The sequence below is a fragment of the Phoca vitulina genome, unplaced genomic scaffold, assembly GCF_004348235.1.
Source record: "Phoca vitulina isolate PV1807 unplaced genomic scaffold, GSC_HSeal_1.0 scaffold33, whole genome shotgun sequence".
NCBI lineage: Eukaryota > Metazoa > Chordata > Mammalia > Carnivora > Phocidae > Phoca > Phoca vitulina.
The window spans coordinates 16,941,193-16,968,517 of NW_022589736.1; the positions used below are offsets into that span (position 1 = coordinate 16,941,193).

The 27,325-nt window shown below is 35.3% G+C and overlaps 1 protein-coding gene across 7 annotated transcripts in view; it reads right to left on the minus strand.

Annotated features, from left to right (window-relative positions):
* Positions 1 to 4,001: 4,001 nt before the first annotated feature.
* MINDY3 (MINDY lysine 48 deubiquitinase 3) overlaps positions 4,002 to 27,325 on the minus strand; it is an 86,945-nt gene continuing 63,621 nt past the window's right edge. For all 7 annotated transcript variants that reach the window (XM_032425586.1, XM_032425585.1, XM_032425591.1 and 4 more), the window contains 4 exons: positions 12,686 to 12,758; positions 10,418 to 10,505; positions 6,806 to 6,877; positions 4,002 to 4,976 (listed from right to left, as the gene is read on the minus strand). In XM_032425586.1, the coding sequence (XP_032281477.1) occupies positions 4,827 to 4,976; positions 6,806 to 6,877; positions 10,418 to 10,505; positions 12,686 to 12,758 (383 nt within the window). In that variant the 3' untranslated portion in view covers positions 4,002 to 4,826. The remainder of the gene's footprint in view (positions 4,977 to 6,805; positions 6,878 to 10,417; positions 10,506 to 12,685; positions 12,759 to 27,325) is intronic.

Below are 27,325 nucleotides of genomic sequence, written 5' to 3' on the forward strand. Positions count from 1 at the left end.
TGTTAACTTTTCTTTCACTGATCATTCTTTCTTGAATTTCTCTTTTTATCTTGAATATTCTGACTAAAGGTTTGTCACTATTTTTTAAAATCTTTTCCAAGAGTCTGCTCTTAGTTTCATTGATCTTTTCTATTATTTTTTTAGTTCTTTTATTTCTGCTCTGATCTTTATTATTTTCTTCCTCCTACTAACGTAGGGCTGTTTTCTTTAGACATAGGCCTATATTGCTATACACTTCCCTCTTAGAGCTGCTTTTGCTGCAGCCCAAACATTTTGAACTCTAGTGTTTACATTTTAATTTCTCTCCAGATATTTTTTGATTCCCTCTTTGATTTCTTGATTGACCTGTTGGATGTTTAGTAGCTAATTGTTTAGCCTCCATTTGTTTGTATTTCTTCCAGTTCTTGAAATTGATTTCTAGTTTCATACCATTATATATCTGTTAATGTTAAACTACTGATTTTATCTTAAACGAACTTAATACTTCTGCAGTACTCACTAGTTATGTATTACATATAAGCACATTGTACACACACACATACAAATTTATTGATGGGTTTCATATTGTATAGGATTTTTGTTTTCATGACCATTGGAAATATTTGGTTTTTAATCTTTCTTATAATGTCTTTGTCAGATTCTGTTCTCCTCTCAGCACCATTTTGGCTTCATAAAATAAATACTCTTTTGTCTATTTCCTGGGGGTACTGGTTTACAATTTGTATTATTTTTTCCTCAGTGTTTGGAAGCATTTGCTAGTGAAACCCTCTAGGCCAAGAGTTTTCTTTGAGGGAAGGCTTTAAAGTATTGATTAAACTTCTTTAATGGATGTAAGATTTTCTTCTTGTGTCAGTTCTGTTTTATTTCTTATATAATTAGTACATTCATCTAAAATTTTAAATTTATTGGCATAATAAATATCTTCCAGTATTTTTAATACCTAGTGAATTTCTAGTGTGTTATTTCATTCTTAATTTTTTTCACTATTTTTAGATTTTACTTACATTGAAGTTACTTAACATATAGTGTATTATTAGTTTTAGAGGTAGAATTTAGTGACTCATCAGTGGCATATAACACCCAGTGCTCATTACATTAAGTGCCCTCCATTTAATGCCCATCACCCAATTACCTCATGCCCCCAGCCACCTCCCCTCTAGCAACCCTGTTTGTTTCCTATAGTTAAGAGTCTCTTACGGTTTGCCTCCCACTCTATTTTTATTTTTTTTTCCATCCCTTCCCCTGTGTTCATCAGTTTTGTTTCTTAAATTCCACATATGAGTGAAATCGTATGGTATTTGTCTTTCCCTGACTTATTTGGCTTAGCATAATACACTTTAATTCCATCTGTCGTTGCAAATGGCAAGATTTCATTCTTTTTGATGGATGAGTAATATGCCACCGTGTGTGTGTGTGTGTGTGTGTGTGTATGTATACACATAGGATCCATATCCAGCAAATGTTAACTTCTGGATTTGTTTTTTCCCTATTATGTATCTGCTTATTTCATTTTCTTTTATTCTCACAGTTCAATGTTTTTTAGCCTGTTCAGAATTATGCAACCATCACCACGATCTAGTCTAGAACATTTTTATCACCCCAAAAAGAAACTCCATACACATTAGCAGTTATTCTCCAATTATGTTCTCTACTCCATTTATCCTCAACCCCTGGTGACTGCTAATCCCATTGCTGTTTCTATGGCTTGCCCATTCTGGACATTTCACAAAAATAGAATCATATATGATCTTTTTGTGATAGGCTTCTTTAACTTAACTGTAATGTTTTCAAGGTTCATCTATGTTGTAGCATGTGTAAATCTTTTTTTTTTTTTTTTTGGTCAAATATTCAGTTGTATGTATATATTTTTCCCATCCATCATTTGATGGACATTTAGGTTGTTGCCATTTTTGGTGAGTATGAATAACATTACTATGAACCCCCATATAAAAGATTTTGTGTCAACGTTTTGTGCAGATATATGTAGCTAGTATTGAATGGCTGGATCATATGCTAACTCTGTATTTAACTCTTTGAGAAACCATACAACTATTTTCCTAAAGTGACTTTACCATTTCGTATCCCCACCAACACGAGGGTCCCAATTTCTCTAATCTTTGTTAAAGACTTGTCTTTTTGATTTTTAGATATCCTAGTGGGTGTGAAATGGTTATTTTGTGGTTTTGATTTGATTTTGCTTAGTAACTATGTTGAGCATCTTTTCATGTGTTTACTAGCTGGACATTTGTGTATCATCTTTGGAGATACAGCTCTTCAAATCATTTGCCCATTGAAAAATACTTGTTTTTTATTTAAATTATGAATTCTTTATATACTCTAGATACAAATTCCCTATGATACATATGATTTCTCCCCATTCTATGGGGAGAAAATATTTCTTCATGAGGTCCTTTGACACACAAAGGTTTTAGTTTTGGTTAAGACCAGACAATCTTTTTGTATTTGGTATTTTGAGAAACTGTTGCTATGGGTTCAAGGTCATGAAGACTTACTCTTTATAGTTTTAGCTCTTACAATTAGACCTCTGATCATTTTAAGTTATTTTTTGCATATGGTGTGAGGTAGGAGTACAAATGTTCTTTTGTTATGTGAATATCTCTTTTTATCTTGTTTACTTTCTTTGGTTTATTTTGAGACAAAAGCTTAGCTTTCCAATTTCCAAACCTTTAATTTAAGGCTGTTCATTTCCCTCTAAGTATTGCTTTAGTCACATCCATAATTTTTGCTTTTATTTTTATTATCATTCAGTAAAACATGTTCTAACTTCCAATTTCTCTTTGACCCTTGCGTTATTTATAAGTGTGCTACTTAATTTCCCAACTTTTGGGATTTCTCTAGATTGCTTTATGGCCCAGCATATAGTCGATCTTGGTAAGCATCTCACATGCATGTGTAAAGAAAATGTATCCACAGCCTTAAGTGTAGTGTTCTATATCTGTCTCTTAGGTCGAGCTAAGGTCCAGTCATGTGAGTAAAGACCCCTCCAGTCTCCCAGCTGAGCCTCTAGATTGAGAAGCAGACAAGCCCTCCCCACTGTGCTCTGTTTAAAATCTACAGCCACAGAATTTGTAAAATGATTGTTTTATGCCACGAAGCTTTTGGGATGGTTTGTTATATAACAATCATAAAAAGTAAACACTATTTTGTAGGCTCAATGTTTACGGGAAAATCTATTATTTTTCATAATCCTATGGAATTTGGGACCAGAGTTAGCACAATGTGTTTTATATACATTTGGAAGAAGCCAAGAGTAACAACAAAAAAAGACATCGCACAGCTGTAATTCTAGTAGCTAGTATCACACTCCTGAACATGTCACCAAAATTCTTTTCTTATGCTAAAACCTACTTATATTAGAATTGTTAACATTATAAAAATAAAATTTAAATAAAACCCCAAATTCACAGAGCAAATATATATTCAGCTAAACAATGAAGGTAAAATTTAGTTTTTTTTTTTTTTTTTTTTAAAGATTTTATTTATTTATTTAAGAGTGGGAGTGAGGGAGAGGGAGCAGGCCCCACCGAGCAGAGAGCCCAACGTGGGGCTTGATTCCAGGACTCTGGGATCATGACCTGAGTTGAAGGCAGACACTTAACTGAGTCCCACAGGTGCCTATAAAATTCAGTTCTTAAATTCCTAAGAGGATACTTGACAAATGCTTCTCAAGTGAAGGAAGGAATGTATTTCTGGCTATTCACATTTCAAATTGCTGGGCAACAAACCTATTGAAATAAAGTAAAATCTCTCTTTAAAATGAACAGGATGGGGCTTCTGTAACTTTGTCTACTCAGGTTCTAGTACTCCTGGCTGTCCAAGTAAGTTACAGAACTCTGAGGTCAGCATACGGTTTGGTCTCCTTTTCAAGGCGTTGTGGAAGTTCATTAGGCATTTGTTCTATGATGTACTCTCAGGATTGCTGGGCAGAAACACTGTTGAGTATTAGTTTCTTTTGAGTCACTAATAGAAAAAATGCCAAGTTACAGTTAAAGAAAAAAAAATGTTTATTTAGACCATCCACCAGGATCATAATAAATAATGCAATATACTAATGTAATAACAGATGTTCTCATGCATTTATCACATAAATATACAAGAAAGCTGGCTTACAGGGCTGCTGGGACAAATTTGGAAAAGTGTATTTGGCAATACAGTAAGTTAACAGTGTTAAGACTATCAAACAGATTCTCTTACCTATCATTTTTTTGAAATACATCCTCTAAATATCAGTGAGTAAATGGTAATGTTCCCTTATAGTTTCTACTTTTTATAAACATGCCAGAGCTAAGCCAATTGGCAAAGAATCCAGGTTGATAATTTATCAGTATTCCTAATGGAAACCAGATTTTAGAGAAGAAACAACAAAGATTTAACTCTTGTGCATTTCAATGTGGAGGCTGATAGACTGCAAGCCAGAATCATTGAAACCATAAAATGTCTGAATGAAATAAAAACCCAAAGTAGTTTATAAATAGTAACTTTGATACTCAATATACAAATGCTGTATAGTATTAGGATGTTTACACTTCAATAAATGATCAATTATCTGACTGTAAAAGTGATGAACTCTGATTAAAGCTAGTAAATTTGCTAGTAAATTTCACATAAAGAGTTAAAATAGGATAACCTTTAACATAAAGCTTTAAAACAAATAATTTAAACATATCTTAAACACCAAAAATGTGTTTTTAATTGTTATTTACAGTTAATCAGTGATACCAGTGTATAGCTTAATGTAGCCGACTGCCAGTCTTGCATCCCTCTTTCAATATCTGCTATTACAATATTCCTTATAAATAGGCAAATTAGTTTAGTGAAGGAGAGCGATCTGTGGTCCACAGTAATTCAATGTATGGCCATTTGGTTTGGAGACAGCGTTTAATAGGAGTGTCATCTGTTTGTAGCATGGGATCTTCAAAACCCATAACAACTGCGGTCCCTTCAACATACATTACCTGTTGAACAAAGCAAGCCACAAAGGTCAACCAATATTCTTAGCCAATTCTTATGAAGGATATAAAACTGTGCATAGGCTAGCAAACAAGGCGTTGCATATTGTTTCATATGGAACTGTATATTTAATTTTATTTTGGTAGATATGAGCAAGAATATTTGCTTACTAGTTAATGTGAAAATATATTTGGAAACAAGATGATGATACACATTTTAACTGATAGCTTGGCAGTTGATTTTTAGATTAAGATCATGATTTAAAAAATGTGAATCCCGGGCGCCTGGGTGGCTCAGTCGGTTAAGCGACTGCCTTCGGCTCAGGTCATGATCCCAGGGTCCTAGCATCAAGTCCCACATCAGGCTCCCTGCTCTGCGGGGAGCCTGCTTCTCCCACTCCCACTCCCCCTGCTTGTGTTCCCTCTCTCACTGTGTCTCTCTCTGTCAAATAAATAAAATCTTTAAAAAAAAAAAAAAGTGAATCCTAAAATACATGCAGGTTGTTTTTGATAAAGGAAAAAATCATCCTTTAATTAACATATACCAGTTGGAAGAAATGTTTATTTTATTTATATAACATATACTTCTTCCTGCTTTAATATGGAGGCACTGGAATGGAAATGCTGTCTCATGAGATGAGAAACTGTAATAGAAATAGAGCTATATATTCAGAGGAGGACTTCACTTTCTTTCAATTTAAAAGTGTTAAATTTCCAGAGCTGGAGGCAAATTTGCTATTGTAATTATGAAATGCTATTCATGAGTGTACTCCGTACTGCATGAAAAATCACGGAGAAAAAAGAAGGGTGTTGGGACAGAAACAAAAAAAATTGGCAGATAAAACTAGCCAGGTAGTGGGGCGCCTGGGTGGCTCAGTTGGTTAAGCGACTGCCTTCGGCTCAGGTCATGATCCTAGAGTCCCGGGATCGAGTCCCGCATCGGGCTCCCTGCTCAGCGAGAAGCCTGCTTCTCCCTCTGACCCTCCCCCCTCTCATGTACTCTCTCTCATTCTCGCTCTCTCAAATAAATAAATAAATCTTTAAAAAAAAAAAAAACTAGCCAGGTAGTTTATATACAGGGGCAGGTGGATATTGGAAACAAGTTTTATTCTGATTTAATTGCAATAAACTTTCAGACCTGTCTATGAAATAATATACTAATACCCCAACCCATTATAAGGGCTCACTGTGTACATTAAACGAGTCAGTCATTAATCTCTTTTTGTAGGAAGAGAAATTCCAAATGTAAAATTTAAAAGGAACAGATACAGACTGCCTTCTTCCAAAGTACATATATGTTTATATATTCAGTGTTTGGTACACATGATTGTAATTATGTTCTTCCAATATAAAAGCTATAAGCTTTCTTAGTTTTAACTGGGAGTTTCCATAAAAACACATTTGCATCTTTATTTGCATTAATATATTACTTTCTAGTGATGAAATAAATTTAATACAATGAGACTACAACTCACATTTTTAACTCCCCACAGTACAACTTCCATTTCTGAAAAATTGTCCACAAAGAATTTAACTCAATTTATTACAATTATCAGATAAAACAGGACCTATTTCATGGGCAAAACTTGATTTAGTAATATCTATACAGCCAAGAGTAACAAAATGTAGTAAATGTAGTTATTTTGTCAGTGAAACTATTGTTCCAAAACTCCAATGAAGATCTCAATGACTAACATATACTGATCAGATCAAAATATAACCAGTTCTAAAATACGCTGTAATAGTAAAGAGAATAGAGACTCTTAGGAAGTTTTATGGGAATCAAACCTTCTGATATACTCAAGGTGAAGACAAATTACTCTGAATGACCATACCTTCTCATTATAATTTGACTGCTTCAATCCATTGTAGTGATAGACAGTAAAAGACTCTGGACCACTGGAGCCCTATTATAAATAAAATACTATTAAAACTTTAAAGTATACTTTTATATTAGGCAATTTCTAATTAGCAGTTGAAAGGAAAATTTTGGTTGGAAAATCATTTGCTGAAACAAGAAACTTAAGACTTTATCTACTAGAAAACAAAAACTGAAATAGTTGCTTCTGGGGAAGACGCAGGAAAGTGGGGAAGTATTGATTTTTATCATAAGCTCTTCTGTACTGGTTTATTTTTTTTAAAGGACAGGGTTCTAAAACACAAAAGTATTTCCTAAAATCTTACCTCTCTTTTACTGGTTGTAAATAATTTGTTCCTCTCAATAAATACATAAGAGCAGTAATGTCACTTTTCGTTAGCCTGCAAACATCTCTGTACCAATATTTTCCATTCGGCTTACTATACTGAATTAGGGGTTTCCACCCACCCTCCCCCATCTAAATATTGTCAACTTTGAAATAGTGAGAAGAGCCTTGTGGGAAATGAAAACGCAAATTATAGTGCTGAGAGCCTTTAATAATACCCAATAAAGAAGTGAAATCCTATAAATTCCTATTTTACTAAACTTGCAGGAAATCTGATCATGTTATCCCTACTGCCTTAACCTTCTGTTCTCAGCTAAAGATCAAGTTCAATTCTCCTAACCTGGTATTCAAGGCCATTAATGGTCTGGCCCCACCTGAGGTACCTGGCTCCAGTTATTTCCCTCAGGGCCTAGGGCCTTGTGTTCCTTGCCTTATCTGATTGATGTAAGGATGCGCATGGGACAAAAACTGGTCCTGGTCCGTATTAGAATTTGTTCCATTTCTGGAACTAAGAGAAGAGAGCTGCTGGCAACAGTGGCTTCCATGTTCTAGAGAAAGGAGGGGAGTGGGACAGACGGCCCCAGTCCTCCCTCCGTCCGTTCCTGAATGCCTGTAAGCTACTCCTCACAATTACCCTTCCCTCCCACTGCAGTCAATTCAGGCTGTGATTTGCAACCAAGAATCCTAAAATACAGGACCTAATCTACCTTTTCTGCCATTTCTCCACCTACTTGGTTGTCTGAATTTTCTGTTTCAGACAAACGTATTAAGTCATTTTCCCATGAAAAGACTTTTTGTTGTTGGCTCTTTGTACATTCATTTTTTTTTTTTTTAAACTTCTTGAAAGTTGAGAAGAGATCTAAAAAAGCGGCGTGCTTGGGTGGCTCAGTTAGTGCTTTCGGCTCAGGTCATGGGATGGAACGCCTCATCGGGCTCCCTGCTCAGCGGGGAGTGTGCTTCTCCCTCGGTCTCTCCCCCCCCCATGCTCTCTCTCTCTCAAATAAATAAAATCTTAAAAAAAGAGATCTAATAAATCTAAGCTTATAATTCTTTGCATCCTACTCAAAATGCTTTACAAAAAATAGAAAAATCAATAATGTGATCATTTTCTTAATTGTATACATGAGTTGATGTAGAATTAGTGTCTTAGATAATTTGGCTGTTTATTTTCAGAGTACTTTAACTCAAAGTAAACATTTTACTGGAATGGATACACAATTTATATTCTTCAGTTCCACTCATTAACAATTGGCAGAAAATGCTAAAATATCAACAGAAGGTAACTGTGACACAGGGGCCAGTACCTACCCTGGACTGAATTAGCCACTGTCTAGCTGTATGACTGCAAGCTATTTTCTTACATTCTCTAATCCTCAATTTCCTCGTTGACAAAATGGAGGGACTATAGTACCTAATTTATAAGGCACACAGTAACCCCGGGCACAGTTATGAGCTTTAAAAAAAATGGTAGTTGCTTCTGCTATTCTTATTATAAACAAATTGCCTTGAAATGCTTCTCTGTATTCCTCTGCAGCCCCCCTAACCTCCCTCTCCAATCTGCCTTTCCTCCAGGCAAAGAAATTGCTCTTCCCTAGCACTACTTTAAGCGTTTGCAGATTACTGAAGTTAGATATTTTCCTGGCTGCCCTTCTGACCCCAGTTTTGCAACTTTACTTGATTAAATGTTTACTGAGTTTCACAAAATTGGTCTGTTAGGTACAAAGGAGTATAAAGATGACCTCAGTGGTGTGGGCGGTGGTCAGAAGAGATGCGCCACAGAAAGTTCAGAAGAATGAGAGTAGGTGGGAGTGTGACCAGTCTTCCTCAGAAGCAGCAAGTCTCAAACTCTGGCACCTGGAGAATCCCCTGGAGAAGGGACCTGAGGATTTGCATTTCTAATAAGCTTTTGGAGATTACACTTCAAAAGAACCAGGGGATTTAAATTACCTCAAGGAATACTACAATTAAAAGTTTAATTTCTTGAACTACTAAGTTCTTAGAATATTTACAAATACTACTATGTAACGAATCACATCTGAAAAGAGTTGGTAACTATCCCACTTTGTTTATATTTCCCAAGCACTTTTCAAAATCTGCCCCCAAATTTAGGGCAATGGTTTTTAATTTAATGCTATAAAGTTAATGCTATCATTTACTGAACATTAAGATATCTAAAACAGAGAGGAGACCACAATCCAGTAGTCATTTTAATAATGTCAGAAAAGAGTATTTTTTTTTCCATGAAGCATTTACCAAAATTTAAAGAAGTCTAGCTATCCTGTGATATACTGACTTTTTGAATTTCACCTCACTTTCTTTCCTCACATTAACCATAGCAGATCCAGATTCAGAAAATATGGGTTCTCTTTTAATTACCAAGACTGAATGTCAATAATGTCTACTCTGTTAAAGATAATTTAAACCTGAAACATCAAATTAACACTTATATCTTGACATTTTCCCTCCATCATTTTAAGCTTGGCAGTACATGTCCTTTATAAGGGAGGTGAAATAGAAACTGGCATTTCTATTGAAACAATGATCTTTAACATAAACCACAATGGTATCTGATGAAACGATCCCACTATATCTGGCCTAAATTTAGCATCTGGTTTAGCAGTAAAATCCTTCACTGAGGTAGGAAACACGAAGTAAAGACAGGCGTAGGCTACAGAATGGGCTTTTGTCAATGATGTACTCATAACTCAGGAGTATTGAGACTAGCTCCTCTCAAGACCCAGTGGAAGACAAGTCCTAACATGAAAGAGCACAGCTCCTCTCAAAGGTTCTTCTTTTACTCAACTAAAATTCTCCTGGAACTTAGGCGTTTCCCCAACATATGTACTCCTTTACCTTCTCTATTTATTTAAATGTATTTAAAAAGTTCCAAAAAGATACATACCATCTATGAATAACAGTGACCTGAGAGAAGGAAAATAGGGTGCAGGTGGATAAAGAGGATCTTACTCTCTTTACTCTCTTTCTCTGTTTCTTAATGTGTATATAGTGGTGCATGTATACTCTTCCACTACCCCCTCCCCAGAAATTTTGTGTTACTGTTTTGGAACACACGTACCCTTCTACCCTCTCTGTATGGAAAAGTATTTACATCATAACCGTGCTTTCTTCATCTTCTATCTGCATGTTAGACCATTTTACATGAATAGAAAAGAAATGCTGAAACAATCACAAAATGCTCATCCCAGTAGAACAAAACATTAACTATTTCTTCAACTATGTTACCTGATCAGGAAAAAATTCTTGAAGGAATGGACCCAATAATATGATTCCTAATCCTTCTGGATCTAATTTATTCTTCATGAGATTTATACTATGGGGAGGGAAAAAAGAAAAAAGAAAATCAGTGGATACCAAAGGAGAAAAAGCTTATTTTCCTTCTTTCATAAAGATTAAATAACTAGTACTATAACACATCTGACTGCCAAAAATCTTAACAGCTGTTCTTTTTAGACCCTTAATGACAAATACACAGGAATGACATCTAATTCGCCAAAATTTGGTTATTTTTAAACCAGAGTACTCTGTTACTATTTAGAATTTAAATGATGATGATGACTTTGGAACATGGTCCCTTATTAGGTAAAGTAATTTAAAAAGCTTGGCTTGTAAAGGCAGGCTTATAACCTCCCACAGGCAATTCTCTTTGCTTCATAGGTATGCCTGAATTTAACAATCATATGAGGCATTTAACTTAAAAAAACGTTTAAGCTCAAAGAGAAGAAGAAACAGTATCAAAAGGCACATCAGATAATCAAAAACATCTCCCAAAAGACTTACTTTCAAGAACCAAATGCGAAGCTTAAAATTTAAGCTTAGACGATGTAACCCGGAGGGTAAAGGGTGAAGAGGTAAAAGAGAGCTGAGGTGTAGTGAAGGACAGTGAGCGGCATGGACTATAGTATTCCAGAAGCAGCCTCCAGTGAATGGTGCTTTGCTTAGCCCTTGCCATTTAGGTGGAGCCAAGGCTGGTGAAAGGGGTTATGTGTGACTAGGAGGGCAGAGTTGTAAAAATGAAAATGGTCTTTGCAGAAAATTTTCATTTTCCATGTTCTCTCCCCAATCCTACATGCCAGGGTAAATATACCTCGTTCTACAATGCAAAGGATATGACGGTTGAGCGGGTCTGAGTAAAGGCAGCAGGTTAGGACATGAAACAAATGAAGGCAAGGTCATATTTAATGTATTTAATTCATTAATCCTAATGAGGTGCTGTTCGTTTATAGGCCATCACATATTTTAAATGTGAGTAGACCAAAATACAGAACGAAGAACTCAGTCCAGTCTAACTTAGTATACTAACTTTATAATTCAAGGTATGTTATGTATTCTGATGAAAAAAGGAAAATTAAGTAGATGATATATAGCCACATATGTAAGAATTTGAAAAAAAAAAAAAAATGAACTTTTCTTTTTTTCCTCCTTTCCCTCTTAAGAATTGTCAGTAACCAAAATTACTTGAGTTCAATTCTCTTTTGCAAATTACAGTCAATAAACAAGACGGTTTCTACTTGGAAATCCATTTAGAATAAATACATATTTTGTAAAATTGCAAATCATAATTACAATTATACCATTTATTGGACAAGTTCAATCTTCTGAATTGAGTTCCTCTTTAAGTTGGAAACAATAATATCATAGCTCTAGGTAATAAGAGACAAATTAATTCAGATGTGAGCAATTTGAAAATGTTTGTGTGTTTCATACTCTCAAAGAAAATACACCAAGCTATTTAAGAACAGTTTTATATATCAAGTTTTAAAAACTGTGTATACTAATATGTTTGATGATGCTTTTGCTGAATCTTTTCCTGTGATGTTTTGTAAGCTCTAATTTGTTCATTGTCAGATAACTTTCAGACTGAAAATAAACTGCAGAAGGAGGAAAAGTTAGTATAGATCATAGGTGATCTTTAAATTTTCCTATTTGAGCAAAAGATATATCCCCTTACTGAGAGATTCTCCTGGATAACAAAAAGCACAAATTTATGAAAGAAGTTATAGATGTATCAATGTACAAAATATAAAAGAATGAAGAGGACATGATATTAACATTTGGCAAGACTGAAAACTATATTCCGTAACATACTGGGGTTGCTTACAAAGGTTTTAGATCAGTCAATTTAATGATATAGAATGTCCAATGTCTTTGATCAAATGTCTTTAAGACCAAGTCAGAAGGTTGCTGGTCCTTTAAGCAGGGCGACTAGCAATACGGACATTATAGGTAATTGTTATTACTTTCAGATATGAACAAAATTAAAAAAAAATGGAAAAGGTTTTGTAGTGAGAAAAAACAATAGAAAAAGAGTATGTTGAGTCTCTGCTATAAATACGGATTAGTTTGATTTCTTCCTAAATCTTTGCTTTATATAAAGAACTAAGCTGCCGATATGCAGGTTTAGATTTTTAAAAAAGGCCAAAATGTGTGTACTGTTTTAAATGTAATGGAATCCTTTTGAGTCAGTTAAATAATATTTCCTATTTAGCTTACTATTCAGGATCTGAAACAAGGTCCAATGCTTTCATCACATCTTCTAGAAGTGAATCAGGTATAAATCCATTATCTGGGGGGAAAAAAAAAATAGCATTAGCATCTTGAATAAGAGTTTGCTTCAAGAAATGCTATGAGAAAAATCACGTGCCTATTACTCTCTTCTTTGAGTTTTCTTAGGCACAGAGGCAATGAGTTATTTTTCTAATAAAAAAAACTCCACATGACTTCTACCTGAGAATTCCAAGGAAACTTGAAAGTCAAATTACTCCTTTTTAAAGAGGCTTATAAATTTCAACGATAAAAGTGTTTTTCTATTTAAAGTTTTCATAATTATTTAGTAATTATGTCTTTGAATAACAATGTGAACCTTTAAATTCCCTTTAAGAAATCCAATTAAAATAAGTCTTTACCAACAAATTCCTTTAGTTACAATGTTGGTTATAATGTCATTCTTTTTGAAAGAATGTTAATGATGTGCTGTTATTTAGATATCTGACAATATAGGACCAAGAGCTATCCCTGTAACAGACTTCATTTAAATAAAAGCCATAGATTTAGTGGGAAAAATTCAAAAGTTGAAATGCAGAACAGAATCAAATGGTTGATGAAGACTAGTTTATGGAAAATACTCCTTTTCTTGGGCTTGCTGAGGAAATAGCATTGGGAAAGGGCCCAAACTTGGATGATGCAATAGCACATGACACACAAAGAAGGCGTGTAGGGCCATTTGAAATCACTGTTTGAACAAGCAAGTTCATTCCCTTAAATGTGCAATGTCTGAGTTTCTCTACCCATTTACTCATTCCTGGAGACTGTTTCAGCTTTAAATCAACTTTCCACACAATATCCTTTTCAGGAATTAGATAATTTAGAAACAAAGTCTTGTCATGGAGAACAAGATGTACAAAAGACCCGCTTCTATAATCATACTGCAGAATAAAATGTAGTGGTTCTTTCAGGATGTGGCATGGACTTTACCAGAAAGGAAAGAAGTTAAGATTTTACAGTCTTAAACCTCTTAAGCAGATGCTTAGCCATTTGAAGAAAAATGGGCCTTGACTGAAAGGCCAAGAATCATTTAGGATTTTTTTTTAAGATTTTATTTATTTATTTGACAGAGCGCACAAGCAGTGGGAGTGGGAGAGGAAGCAGACTCCCCACTGAGCAGGGAGCCCGATGCAGGACTCAATCCCAGAACCCTGAGATCATGACCTGAGCCGAAGGCAGAAGCTTAACCGACTGAGCCACCTAGGTCCCCCTCATTTAGGATAGCCCCTCATTTAAGATAATTAAACATGTATAATTTTTAAAAGTGAAGGTTTAAATCCAAATTTTCAAGTTACCAGTAATTTGAGGCATAGAGAGTAAGTAAAGAACTTGTTAGAAGGTACATGTGAAAATATTCAAGCTTTGTAAGCTTAAATTTGCTCAGGTTAAAAGGTAGAAAACTCATTTGTTTAGCTAAGTCACAGCTAAAACCTCAGCATTCAAAATGTAAAACAGGCTTTATTTGGCCACTAGTTGACCGGAACAATTCTCTGCATAGGTTTCCTTGTTTTTTGGGCTATCGTGTATATCCACCTGATAAACTGTATTACAGTGTTCCTCAGGAGCCCTGAATGGTGGGAGGTCTTATCTCTTCTTAACATAATTAGAGACTCAGCTTCCACCCAGATAAGGAGCTAACTAGCACTATAGAGAGGCAAACAACAACTAGGAAAACAACCTTCTTCACTCAAACACGATTAACCTCAAACATAGATATTCCAACATATTTTTAAGATACCTATGAGTATCTTAAGGACAGACATTCTGGAGAACAACAGTAACTACCAACTCAGTGATTCTACATTTAGTGTATACAGTATTTTAAAGCTAGACTATAATGTAATTTTCATAATATACCAAAGACTTTTACTATACCTCCAATTAGAAGAGGCGATTTGGAAAACTGCTTACCAAAAAACCTTTATAGTGATGTTACTTTATTCTTGAATTCATACCAAATAAAGTATCAGACAAATTCTTTAGAAAAAGAAATCCTTAAGTCTGAAAGCAGATGAAGCTTAGGACATCTAGTATTTAGGCAACAAATACCTGAGAGACGATTAAAGTAGAGATGCAATGATAAGCCCTTGGTACCAAGAGCAGAGGAAATACCAGTGAGGACCATTTGCTGACCAGTTACCCAGACCTCAGCAGCACTCTACAGCTTGAATGCATCGGTAACTTAACCAGATGAGCATAAAATAGACTTCCACAGGCTTTAAGGCTCAGAACAATGAGGAACAGGAGGTGGAGAGAGGACAAGAGAGTGCACCAGTTGTGATCTTAAGCAGTTAAATTGTTTTAAAACACTTGAAAAGGGGAAAAGCTGTGTGTTTAAAAATTAGAAGCTTTAACTGTAAAAAGTGTGGAGTGGTTGAGAGGAGGAATAACTCAATGTAAAAAAGCACCGATGAAGGAAAGTTAGCGTTGCAGTTAAGTGAGTCATTTCCTGATCAGCTCACCATTTACACTGAATCCTGATTTCTGTTCTGAAAGCCAAGGGAATAAAAGGGAGAGCCTGGCAAGTGTTGTCACTGGTTAAACTGCTGCAGGAGGAAAGCAAATCCCAGGAATTAACAGAGAAGGCAGGAGACTTGTGAGGGGATGGGGTAGAACACGGCAGCACTTAGGACTGTAACATTTTCAAACCACTGTTGGTGTGAGAGTCAAGTTTCTTGGGAATAGAAAATAAAATTGAGATCTAAAGGTAATCTAATGCCATTTGTTTTAGTCAAATAGTAAATTCCTTTTTACTAAACACTGTATTATACTTTACCTAATCCTATTAAAAATTTAGTAACGTATAGCTGCAATTTAATATAACCTGTAGAAAAAAGTATGCAACTTTTGTCCCTAGGCGAAATTATGACATTTTCATTTTCAGTGTTCCTTGGCCTCTTTGCCTTAGTATTACTACTGGTTTGCTCATCTGGCTCCCCAGTAGATGTGAGCTCCTGCCAAGCAGAGGTTGCTTGTCACAACAGCTGCTCAACAACCCTTGTTATATTTAATTATTCAAGCTAGCCCTAACTTAAAAGTTTCAACAAAGTACTCTGTTCAGGCACCATGGTTCAACCAAAAATGCTTTGTAAACATATGAAAAATCAGAAAGAAAGGAGTAGTTAATTTATGGCTTGTCCTGCAGAACCACCTGTATTATGTGATAGGAAAGCTACAAAACAAAACATGGCGGGGGGACACAGAGAAACTATTGGTGGAGGGTGGTGGGCTACACCAAACAGCGCTAACCTTGCTACAGCAAGGTGAAGGATGGCAGTGACGACGGGGGGCGGGGCGGGGGGGGAGTAGCAAGGGAACAGAGAAGAAAATGGTATCATTTAAGAGGAATAGAGAGGACTGAAATGAACAAAAGGCAATTTCTAGAGAATGTCTAAGGGCTGATGAATAGTAAACAGTCACTGTATCTCATCAACCTAAAGAAATAGCATTTAAGGGGCTCTTTTTAAATCCAAATACATATCCCTTGCCCAAACTGGGCTGCTTCCTGAAATGTAATTATACCAGGGGGAGGGCTGAGGGAGAATAATAAGAGAAAACAGAACAAATCCCATTGTGTGTAATACACAAACATGTGTCTATCATTTCAAATACCATCTATGTAGAATTCAGTGCTTTGAAGAAAACTAAGCTCTGTGCCACCTTTTTTTTTTTTTTTAAACAACGACATGGTCAATTTATTGAGTACTTGAATAATCCATGTAAAGTAGGTATTAAGTCCATTTTAGGGAGGAGAAAACTGAGGTTAGGAACGTGCCCAACATCACACAGCTGAGTAACAGAGGTGGGATTTGAATCCAGGCTGTCGGATACCAACAGAAGTGTTCTTAGCAGTTTAGGAAGCCATTTGACTTTTAATTTTGAATTGTAGTTGATATTTAGTGTATGTATGTGTGTGTGTGTGTATATATATACACACACACACACACTGATTCAATTATATGTTACAAACGTTCACCATGAGAAGCATATTACAATATTGACTATATTCCCTATGCTGTACTTCTCATCCCTGTGGCTTCAATTTTAGAATTGAAGTTTGTACCTCATGATCCCCTTCACCCATTTTGCCCCTCCCCGCAACCTCCTCTCATTTGGCCACCATCAATTTGAGTCTGTTTCTCTTGTCACCATTGTTGTTGTACTGCTGGCTTGTTCCTTTGTTTTTTAGATTCTACATCTAAGTAAAATCATATGGTATTTTTCTTTCTCTGTCTGGCTTATTTCACTTAGCCTTATACCCTTTAGGTCCGTCGATGTTGTTGTGAATGACAAGATTTCATTCTTTTTTATGGCTGAGTAACATTCCTGTGTATAGACCACATTTTTATCCATTCTTTTATAGACACTTGGGTTGTCTCCATAGCTTGACTATTGTAAATAATGCTGCAGTAAACACAGGGGTGTCTCTGTCTTTTCAAATCAATGTTTTCCTTATCTTCTGGTAAATATCCAGAAGTGGAATTACTGTATCATGTAGTACTTGTATTTTTAGTTTTTTGAGGAAACTCCATACTGCTGTCCATAATGCACCAGCCTGCATTCCACCCCCCTGCATGAGGGTCCCTTTTTTTCGATATCCTTGTCAACACTTATTTCTTGTGTTTTTGATACCAGATAATTCTGACTGATGTGAGGTGATATCATGATTTTGATTTGCATTTCCACTAATGTGATGTTGAGCATCTTTTCATCTGTCTGTTGGCCATCTGTAGGTCTTTTTTGGGAAAATGTGTATGGCGGTGTTCTGCTCATTTTAAAATTGGATGTGTTTTTTTGGTGTTGAACTGTATGAGTTCTTTATATATTTTGGATACTACTCCCTTATCAGATATATCATTTGCAAATACCTTCTCTCATTCAGTGCTTGCCTTTTTGTTTTGCTGGTTTCCTTTGCTGTGCAAAAACTTTTTAGTTTGATGTAGTGCCAATAGTTTATTTTTTTTGTTTCCCTCGAGGAGACAGATCCAGGAAAATAGTGCTAAGTTTGATATCCAAATTACTGCCAATGTGGGTTTTTTGGGGGTTCATTTTTAGGAGTTTATGGTTTCAGGTCTCATATTTAAGTCTTTAATCCAGTTTGAGTTTATTTTTGTGTAGGGTTTAAGAAAGTGGTCCAGTTTTTCCAGCCCCATTTATTTTAGAGATTGTCTTTTCCTTATTGTATATTCCTGCCTCCTTTGTCATAGATTAACTGACCACATAAGCATGGGTTTATTTCTGGGCTCTCTATCCTGTTTCATTGATCTGTATGCCACACCATACCGTTTTGATTATTATAGCTTTGTAGTATATCTTGAAATCTGGAATTGTGATACTTCCAACTTTGTTCATCTTTCTCAAGCTTGCTATGGCTTTTGTGGTTCAACATGCAATTTAGGATTTTTTGTTCAAGTTCTGTGAGAGCCACTATTGCTATTTTGATAGGGATTTCACTGAATCTGTAGATTGCTTGGGGTGATATCAATAATTTTAACAATATTAATTCTTCCAATTCAAGAGCCTGGTCTATCTTTCCATTTGTGTTTTCTTAAATTTCTTTCATCAATGTCAATGTCTTGCAATTTTCAGAGTACAGGTCTTTTGCCTCCTTGGTTAGATTTATTACTAGGTATTTTATTCTGTTTGATAGAGTTGTAAATGGCATGGTTTCCTTCCTTTCCCTTCTTATTAATTCATTATTTCTATATATTGATTTTGTATCCTACAACCTTCCTGAATTCATGAATTAGATCTAATAGTTTTTTGGCAGAGTCTTTGTGGTTTTTTATATATAGTTGTATGTCATCTGAAAATAGTTTTACTTCTTCCTTACCAATCTGGATGCCTTTTATATCTTGTCTGATTGCTGCACCTTCCACTACTATGCTGAATAAAAGCGGCGAGAGTGGGCATCCTTGTCTTGTTCCTGATCTGTATTCTGCCTACAAGAAACTCCATACCTAAGGACACATACAGACTGAAAGTGAAGGGATGGGAAAGGTATTTCATACAAATGAAGTTAAAAAAAAAAAAAAGCAAGATAGCAATACTTACACCAGACAAAATATAGACTTTAAAACAAAGGCAGCAACAAGACAAAGAAGGTCATTACATAATTCCAACAGAAGACATGGGAATTGTAAATATCTAATTATATAAAGCAAAAATTAACAGACCTCAAGGGAGACAATGAGAGTACTACAGTAATAGGAGGAGACTTTAACACCCCACTTACATCAGAATATTATTTTATCCATTCAGTCAGCCTATAGCCTTTCATTGGAGCATTTAGTCCATTTACAGTTAACGTAATTTTTATAGTTATGTATGTATTGCCATTGTGCTGTGGTTTTCTTTAGCGTTTGAATTGCTTTCTCTTTGTGTATCTTTTGGTTATCATGGGGTTCATATACAGCATGCTGTGTGTGTCTATATTAAGTTCAAACACATTCTAAAAGCATTATTTATTATTCCCTAGTCCACATTTTATGTATACAATGTCCTGTTTACATGTTTTTTTGCATCTTTTGACTAATTTTTGTACATGTAATTGATTTCACTGCTTTTGTGTTTTAACCTCCATATTGACTTTATACATAATTAATCTACTACCTTTACTATAATGTTTGCGTTTACTAGTGAAACTTTTTCTTTTCATAATTTTCTTCTAGTTGTGGCCTTTTAAAGGAGTTCCTCGAACCTTTCTTGTAAGGCTGGTTCACTGGTGAGAACCTCCTTTAACTTTGGTTGCTGTGAGAAACTCTCTCTCTTCTTTGATAGCCTAGCTGGGTTGAGTATTCTTGGCTCTTTTTCCTTTCAGCACTTGAACATATTAAGCCACTGACTTCTGGCCTGCAAAGTTTCTGCTGAAAAAATTAGCTGATAGCCTTATAGGGTTTCCCTTGTGAAAGCTGGGGAGCAAGATGGGACATCTAGGTACATGAAGCTCAAAGATCCCGAAAGATCTTCTTCACCAAAACATGTTACTGTAATCAAGCTCTCAAAAATCAAAGACTGAGAACTTTGAAAGCAGCAACAGAAGAAAAGACTCCTCATATACAATGGAATCTCAATAAGGCCATCAGTGGCTTTCTCAGCAGAAACCTTGCAGGCCAAGAGAGCACGTGCTCAAAAGAAAAACCTGTCAACAAGAATACTTTACCTGTCCTTCCTTTCTGAATGACAATTTTACTGGGAAAGCTAAGGGAATTTATCACCGTGTACCCACCTTATAAGAAATACTAGGGTTTTTTAAGGCTGAAATGAAAGGACACTAAATTAGTAACATGAAAATGTAAGTAAGTATAAAAGTCAATGATAAAGGTGACTATACAGTCAAATTCAAAATCCTCTATTGGAAGTGTAACAGAAGACTGTTTATGTCAAACACGTCAAGGAACTAGAAAGAAATGAAGTCCCACAGTAATGGAAGGAGAAAAAAGGAACAAGAATCAGAGTGGAAATAAATGAAATAGATACTAAATAGAAAAAGATCAATAAAACTAAGAGCTGTTTTTTTGAAGAGACTTGAGAAACCTTTAGATGCACCAAGAAAATAAGAGACGACTCAAAGAAAATCAGAATCAAAGACACGACACCTGATACCACGATCATAGAAAATACAAATGATCAGAAGAGACTATTAACAATTATATATTAAATAATGGGACAACTAGACAAGAAGAAACAGATAAATTCCTAGAAACCTACAACAGACTAACTGTGAGTAAGGAAATTGAATCAGTAATCAAAAAACCTGTCAAAAGTCCAGGACCTGGTGGCTTCATTGATGAATTCTAAATGTTAAAAGAATACATACCAATTCTTCTCAAACTCTTCCAAAAATAGAAGAGGCAGGAATATTCCCAAACTAGACAAAAAATGGCACAAGAAAGGAAAATTGCAGGCCAATATCCCTGATAAATACAGATGCAAAAATCTTCAACAAAGTATTAGCAAATCAAATTCAGCAATACGTTAAAGGTATGATACACCACGATCAAGTGGGATGCCAGGACGGTTTAACATCCACAACTCAATCAATATAATATACCATGTTAACAGAATGAAGGATAAAAAAAATCGTATTACGATCTTCTCAACAGATGGAGAAAAAGCTTTTGACAAAATTGAACATCCATTCACAATTCAAACTCTCAACACAGCAGATATTTATAAAGGGAACTACCTCGACACAATAAAAGGCCATGTTTAACAAACCTACAGCTACTATCACACTCAATAGTGAAAAGCTGAAACCTTTTCCTCTAAGGTAAAGAACAAAGGTGTCTACCCTCACCATTTTTAGTCAACATAGTATTAGAAGTCCTAGCCAAGCAATTAGGCAAGAAAAGGCATCCAAATTGGGAAGGATGAAGTAAAACTGTCACTATGTGCAGAGAACATTATATATAGAAAACCCTAAATAAATACTAAAAAATGGTTTAACAAATTCAGTGAGGTTGCAGAATACAAAAACCTGTTGCATTTCTATACACTAATAAAAATAATCCCATTTACTATTGCATTAAAAGAATAAAATAGGAATTTAATAAGTTAAAGAGCTATAATACATTAATGAAAGAAAGATACAAATAAAAAGCTATTCTGTGCTTATGGATTGGAAGGATTAATACTGTTAAAATGTCCATAGCAAGCTACAGATTCAATGCAATCCCTATCAAAATACCAACGGCATATTTCACAGAACTAGAATAAACAATTCTAAAATTTGTTTGGAACCACAAAGACCCCAAATACCCAAAGAAATCTTGAGAAAGAAGAACAAAGCTGGAGGCATCACACTTCCTGATAGCAAAGTACATTACAAAGTTACAGTAATCAAGAGTATGATACTAGCATAAAAATAGACACATAATGGCAGAGAATAGAGATGTAAACCCACAAATGGCCAATTCATAACAAAGGAACACACAAAAGGAAAGGACAGTCTGTCTCTTCTATGAATGGCATTGGGAAATTTGGGAGAGCTACATGCAAAAGAATGAAACTGGACCACTGTCTTATACCATACATAAAAATTTAATATCAGAAAACATGCAACTCCTATTAGAAAACATAGATGGAAAGCTCTAGGACATGGCTTAGCTATGACTTCCTACCAAATGGGAGAAAATATTTGCAAATGATATATCTGATATGGGGTCGATATCTAAAATACATAAACTCATACAACTCAACAAGCAGAATACCTGAACAATCTGATTAAAATATGGGTAGAGGATCTGGATGGACATTTCTCTGAAATAGATACACAGATGGCCAACAGGTATATGATGAGGTACTCAACATCACTCATCATCAGGTAAATGCAAATCAAAACCACAATGCATTATTACCTTACACTTGTTGAATGGCTATTATCAAAAAGACAAGAAATAACAAGTGTTGGCAAGGATGTAGAGAAAAGGGAACATTGGTGCACTGTTGGTGCAGCCACTCTGGAAAGTAGTATGGAAGTGCCTTAAAAAATTAAAAACCTAACTCCAAAAGATATGTGCACCTCCATGTTCACTGCAGCATTATTTATAATAGCCGAGATATGGAAGCTAAGTGTCCATCAATGGATGAGTGGGAAAAAAAAAAAAAAAAAAAAAATATATATATATATACACGCACACACAATAGAATATCACTCATCAATAAAAAAGGAAATCTTGCCATTTTCTACAACATCATGGAAGGCGAGGGTATTAGGCTAAGTGAAATACATCAAAGAAAGACAAATGCTATGTGATCTCTGTTACGTGGGGAATCTAAGAACAAACGTTGGCTCACAGATAAAGAGAACAGACTTATTGCTTTGGGGCAGGGTTGGTGGTAGGGGATAGAGAATGTAAAGGTTGAAGGGTGTCAAACGTGTAGGCTTCAAGTTACAAAATAAAGGGATGTAATGTACAGCAGGGTGATTACAGGTAATATTGTACTGCATATTTGAAAGATGCTCAAAGAATAGACTTTAAAATGTCTCACCACAAGAAAAAAACCTATGTATTGTGAGCATTTCACAATATACACAGTCATTATGTTGTGCAGCTGAAATTGTCTTATGTCAATTATACCTCAATGAACAAACAAAACAAAACGTTCTCACCCTGTAATGGTGTGTAAATCACTTTGAACTCTAGCATATAGGTTAAGAGGCAAAAGTGTTAAAAATAATTATGGCTACAATATGTTAATGAATACACAGTATAAAGAGATGTATACTGGGACATCAAAATAAATTATGAGTACGGCACATAAATGGGCAGAACTTTCTGATGTAACTGAAGTTAAACTGTTACCAGCTTAAAATGGATGGCTGTAAGACATACGATGAAAGCCTCACAGTAATCACAGAGCAAAAACCTGTAATAAATGAAGAATCAAAGCATACTGCTATAAAATCAAGTCACAAGACAGCAAGAGAAGAAAGGAACTACAGAACTGTAGTCAGAAAGCAATTAAGAAAATGGCAATAGTAAGTCCTTACCTATCAATAATTATTCTAAATGGTTTTAATTCTCCAATGAAAAGAGTGGCTACATGGATAAAAAAAACAAAACCCAACTATACGCTGCCTACAAAAGACTTCACTTAAACTTGAAGAACTCTCAGAGGGATCAAAAAAAGATTTTCCATGCAAATGGAAACCAAAGAGAACAGGGCTAACTATACTTATATCAGATAAAATAGACTTTAAGTCAAAAACCATTACAGGAGAAAAGGTCACAATGTAATGATAAAGGGATCAATTCATCAGGAGGATATAACAATTGTAAACCTTTATGTACCATATTTTGGAGCACCTCAATTTAGTAAACACTCATTAACACGGGGGAGAATTTTAGACAGCAATGAAATAAAAGTGGGGTATTGAATTCCTCTACTATTAACAACGATGATCGATGCAGAAAATCAGTAAGGAAACTGGACTTAAATGACACTTTAGACATATACAGAAGACTCTATTTAACAGCAGCAGAATGCATATTCTTCTTAAGTGCACATGGAACATCCTGGATAGATCACATGATAGATCACAAAAAATGTCTTAGCAAATTTAGGAAGATTGAGATCATACCAAGTATCTTTTCTGACCAGCAAGGTATGAAATTAGAAATCAGTAACAAAGCTGGAGAATTCACAAAATCATGGAGATTCAACAACATGCTCCTGAACAACCAATGCGTCGAAGAACTCAAATGGAAAATCAAGAAATATTGTCAAATGAAAATGGAAGCACAACATATCAAGACCTATGAGATGCTGCAAAAGCAGTTTTAAGAGAAGTTTAAGAAAGATCTCAACTTCACATTACACCTCAAAAAACTAGAAAACAAAGACAAACTAAGTCCACAGTTAGCAGAAAGAAGGAAATACCAAAGATCAGAATGGAAATAAATGAAAGAGAGACCAGAAAACCAACAGAAAAGATGAGACTAAGAGCTTGGTTTGGAAAAAACAGACAAGCCTCTAGCTATATACACCAAGAAAGAGAGGGCTCAAAATCAGAAACGAAAGAGGAAACGTTACAACTTGATGCCAGAGAAAGTATCAGAAGAGACTATTATGAACAATCATGCACCAACAAACTAGACCACCTAGAAGAAATGAATTTCTAGAAATATATAACCTACCAAGACAGAATCATGAAGACACACAAAATCTGAACAGATCACTAACAAAAAGGAGACTGACAAAGTAATCCAAAACCTTTTAACCAACAAAAGCCCAGGAACAGATGGTTTCACTGGTGAATCTACCAAACACTTAAAGAATTAATGCCAGTTCCTCTCGAAGTGTACCAAAAAAACTGAAGATGAGGGTATACTCCTCAACTATTTTATGAGGCCAGTATTATCCTGATACCAAAGCCAGATAAGGACACTTCAAGAAAACTATAGGTTAATATCCCTGATGAATGCAGATGCAAAAATTATCAATAAAATATTAGTAAACCAAACCCAACAGCACATTAAAAAGATCATACACTATGATCAAGTGGGATTTATTCCAGGGATGCAAGGATGGTTTGACATACAGAAATCAATAAATGTGGTACATGTCACATTAATAAAATTAAAATATGATCATCTCAATATGCAGAAAAAGCATTTGGCATAATGGAAATCCCTTCATGAGAAAAACGCTCAAAAAATTTCTTATAGAAGAATGTAGCAGGAGGGGAAGAATGAAGGGGGGGAAATCGGAGGGGGAGAAGAACCATGAGAGACGATGGACTCTGAAAAACAAACTGAGGGTTCTAGAGGGGAGGGGGGTGGGAGGATGGGTTAGCCTGGTGATGGGTATTGAGGAGGGCACGTTCTGCATGGAGCACTGGGTGTTATGCACAAACAATGAATCATGGAACACTATATCTAAAACTAATGATGTAATGTATGGGGATTAACATAACAATAAAAAAATTAAAAAAAAAATTTCTTATAGAGGTTATGTTCCTTAGTGTAATAAGGGGCACAGATGACAAACCTACAGGTAATATCATACTCAATGATGAAAAAAAGTCCTTGCCACAGCAATTGGGTAAGAAAAAGAAAGAAAAGGCATTCATACAGATGACATGATCTTATATATATAAAACTCTAAAGACTCCCTTAAACCACTGTTAGAACTAATAAATGGTTTCATTTTATATGCAGGATACAAAATCAACATACTGATACCAGTTGCATTTTTATACATGAACGGACTAGCTGAAAGAGAAATTAAAGCAATCCCACTTAAAAGAGCATTGGAACAATGAAATATTTAGGAATAAGTTTAACCATGGAGATGTAAGACATATACACCAAAAATGAAGACACTGATGAGAGATCAAAGATGATACATAATGGAAAGATATCCTGTATACTTGGATTGGAAGAATACTGTGAAAATGTCCATAGTACCCAAAGTGATCTACAGAGTCAATGTAATCCCTATCAACATTCCAAAGAAATTCTTCACAGATAGAAAAAATTTGTTTGGAATCACAGAAGACTGCATAGCCAAAGCAATCCTGAGAAAGAGAAATAAAGCCAAAGGTGTCATACTACCTGATTTTCAACCTGTATTACACAGCTATAATAATCAAAAGAGTATGGTTCTGGCATAAAAACAGGCACATAGACCGGTTCAGCAGAGTAGAGAGCCCAGGTTTAACCCCATTCATATATGGTCAACTAATTTTTGACAGGGATGCCACAAACACACACTGAGGAAAGGACTGTCTCTTCAATAAATGGTGCTGGAAAAACTCGGTATCTACATGAGATGGCTATGAAATGGAACGAAACTGGACCCCTTACATGACTCACAAAAATTAACTTGAAATGGATCAGAGACTTAAATGTAAGACCTGAAACTGTAAAACTCCTCTAAGAAAACATAGGAAAAAAAACCCCTCATCATTGGTCTTGGCAGTGATTTCTAGGATAAGACATCAAAACACAAGCAAAAAACCCCTAAAATAAACAAGTGAGGTCACATTAAATTAAAGAGCCTCTGCACAGCAAAGGAAACAACAAATTGAAAAGACAACCTACAGAATGGAAGAAAATCTTCCCAAACCCTCTATCTGATAATGTGTTTGGGGCGTTAACCCCTTAAGAATTCATAGAATTCAATAGCAAAAAATAAAATAATCCAATTAAAAAAGAACAATGGGTCTGAAGAGACATTTTTCTAAAGACAACAAATAGCCCATAGGCATATGAAAAGATACTCTATATCACTAATCATCAAGAAAGTGCAAATCAAAACTACAATGAGGCATCACCTCACACCTGTTAGGATGGCTTTTATCCAAAGAGATAAATGTTGATGCGTATGTGGAGAAAAGAGCACCAGTATATACTGCTGGAGAAAATATGAAATGGTACACCTACTAAAGAAAACATATATAAAAAATTACTCAAAAAATAATTGAAAACAGAACTACCATACGATGTAGCAATCCTAGTGGTAGGTATTATCTGATGGCACTGAAATCAATAGTTTGAAGAGCTATCTGCACTACCCCAGTCACTGCAGCATTGTTCACAACAGCCAAGATGTGAAAACAACCTAACTGTCCACCAGGGGATGAATGGATAAAGAAGATGTGGTTTATATACCTATATATACAATGGAATATTGATTAGCCATGATAATGAAGGAACCTTCTGAAAAAACATGGATGGACCTCAAGGGCATTACGCTAAGTGAAATAAGTCAGACAAATAAAAAGAAATACTGCACAATGTCACTTGTATGCGGAATCTAAGAAGGCTGAATTTGTAAAAAAGAGAGAAGAATGATGGTTACCGGGGGCTGGGGAGGTAGGTTAGTGGGGGAGGTGTCTTAAAGATGTTACTTGCAACTAGTAGATAAATAAGTTCTGGAGAGCTAATGCACAGCATAGTTATTATAGTATAAAATATTGTGCTATAAATAAACTTCAAAGTTGCTAAGAGACTAGATCTTAATTGTCACCACAGAAAAATGGTAACTATGTGACATGACAGAGGTGTTAGCTAATGCTACCGTAGTTACCATTCTGCAATATATAAATTATCAAAGCAACACTTTGTATACCTAAAATTT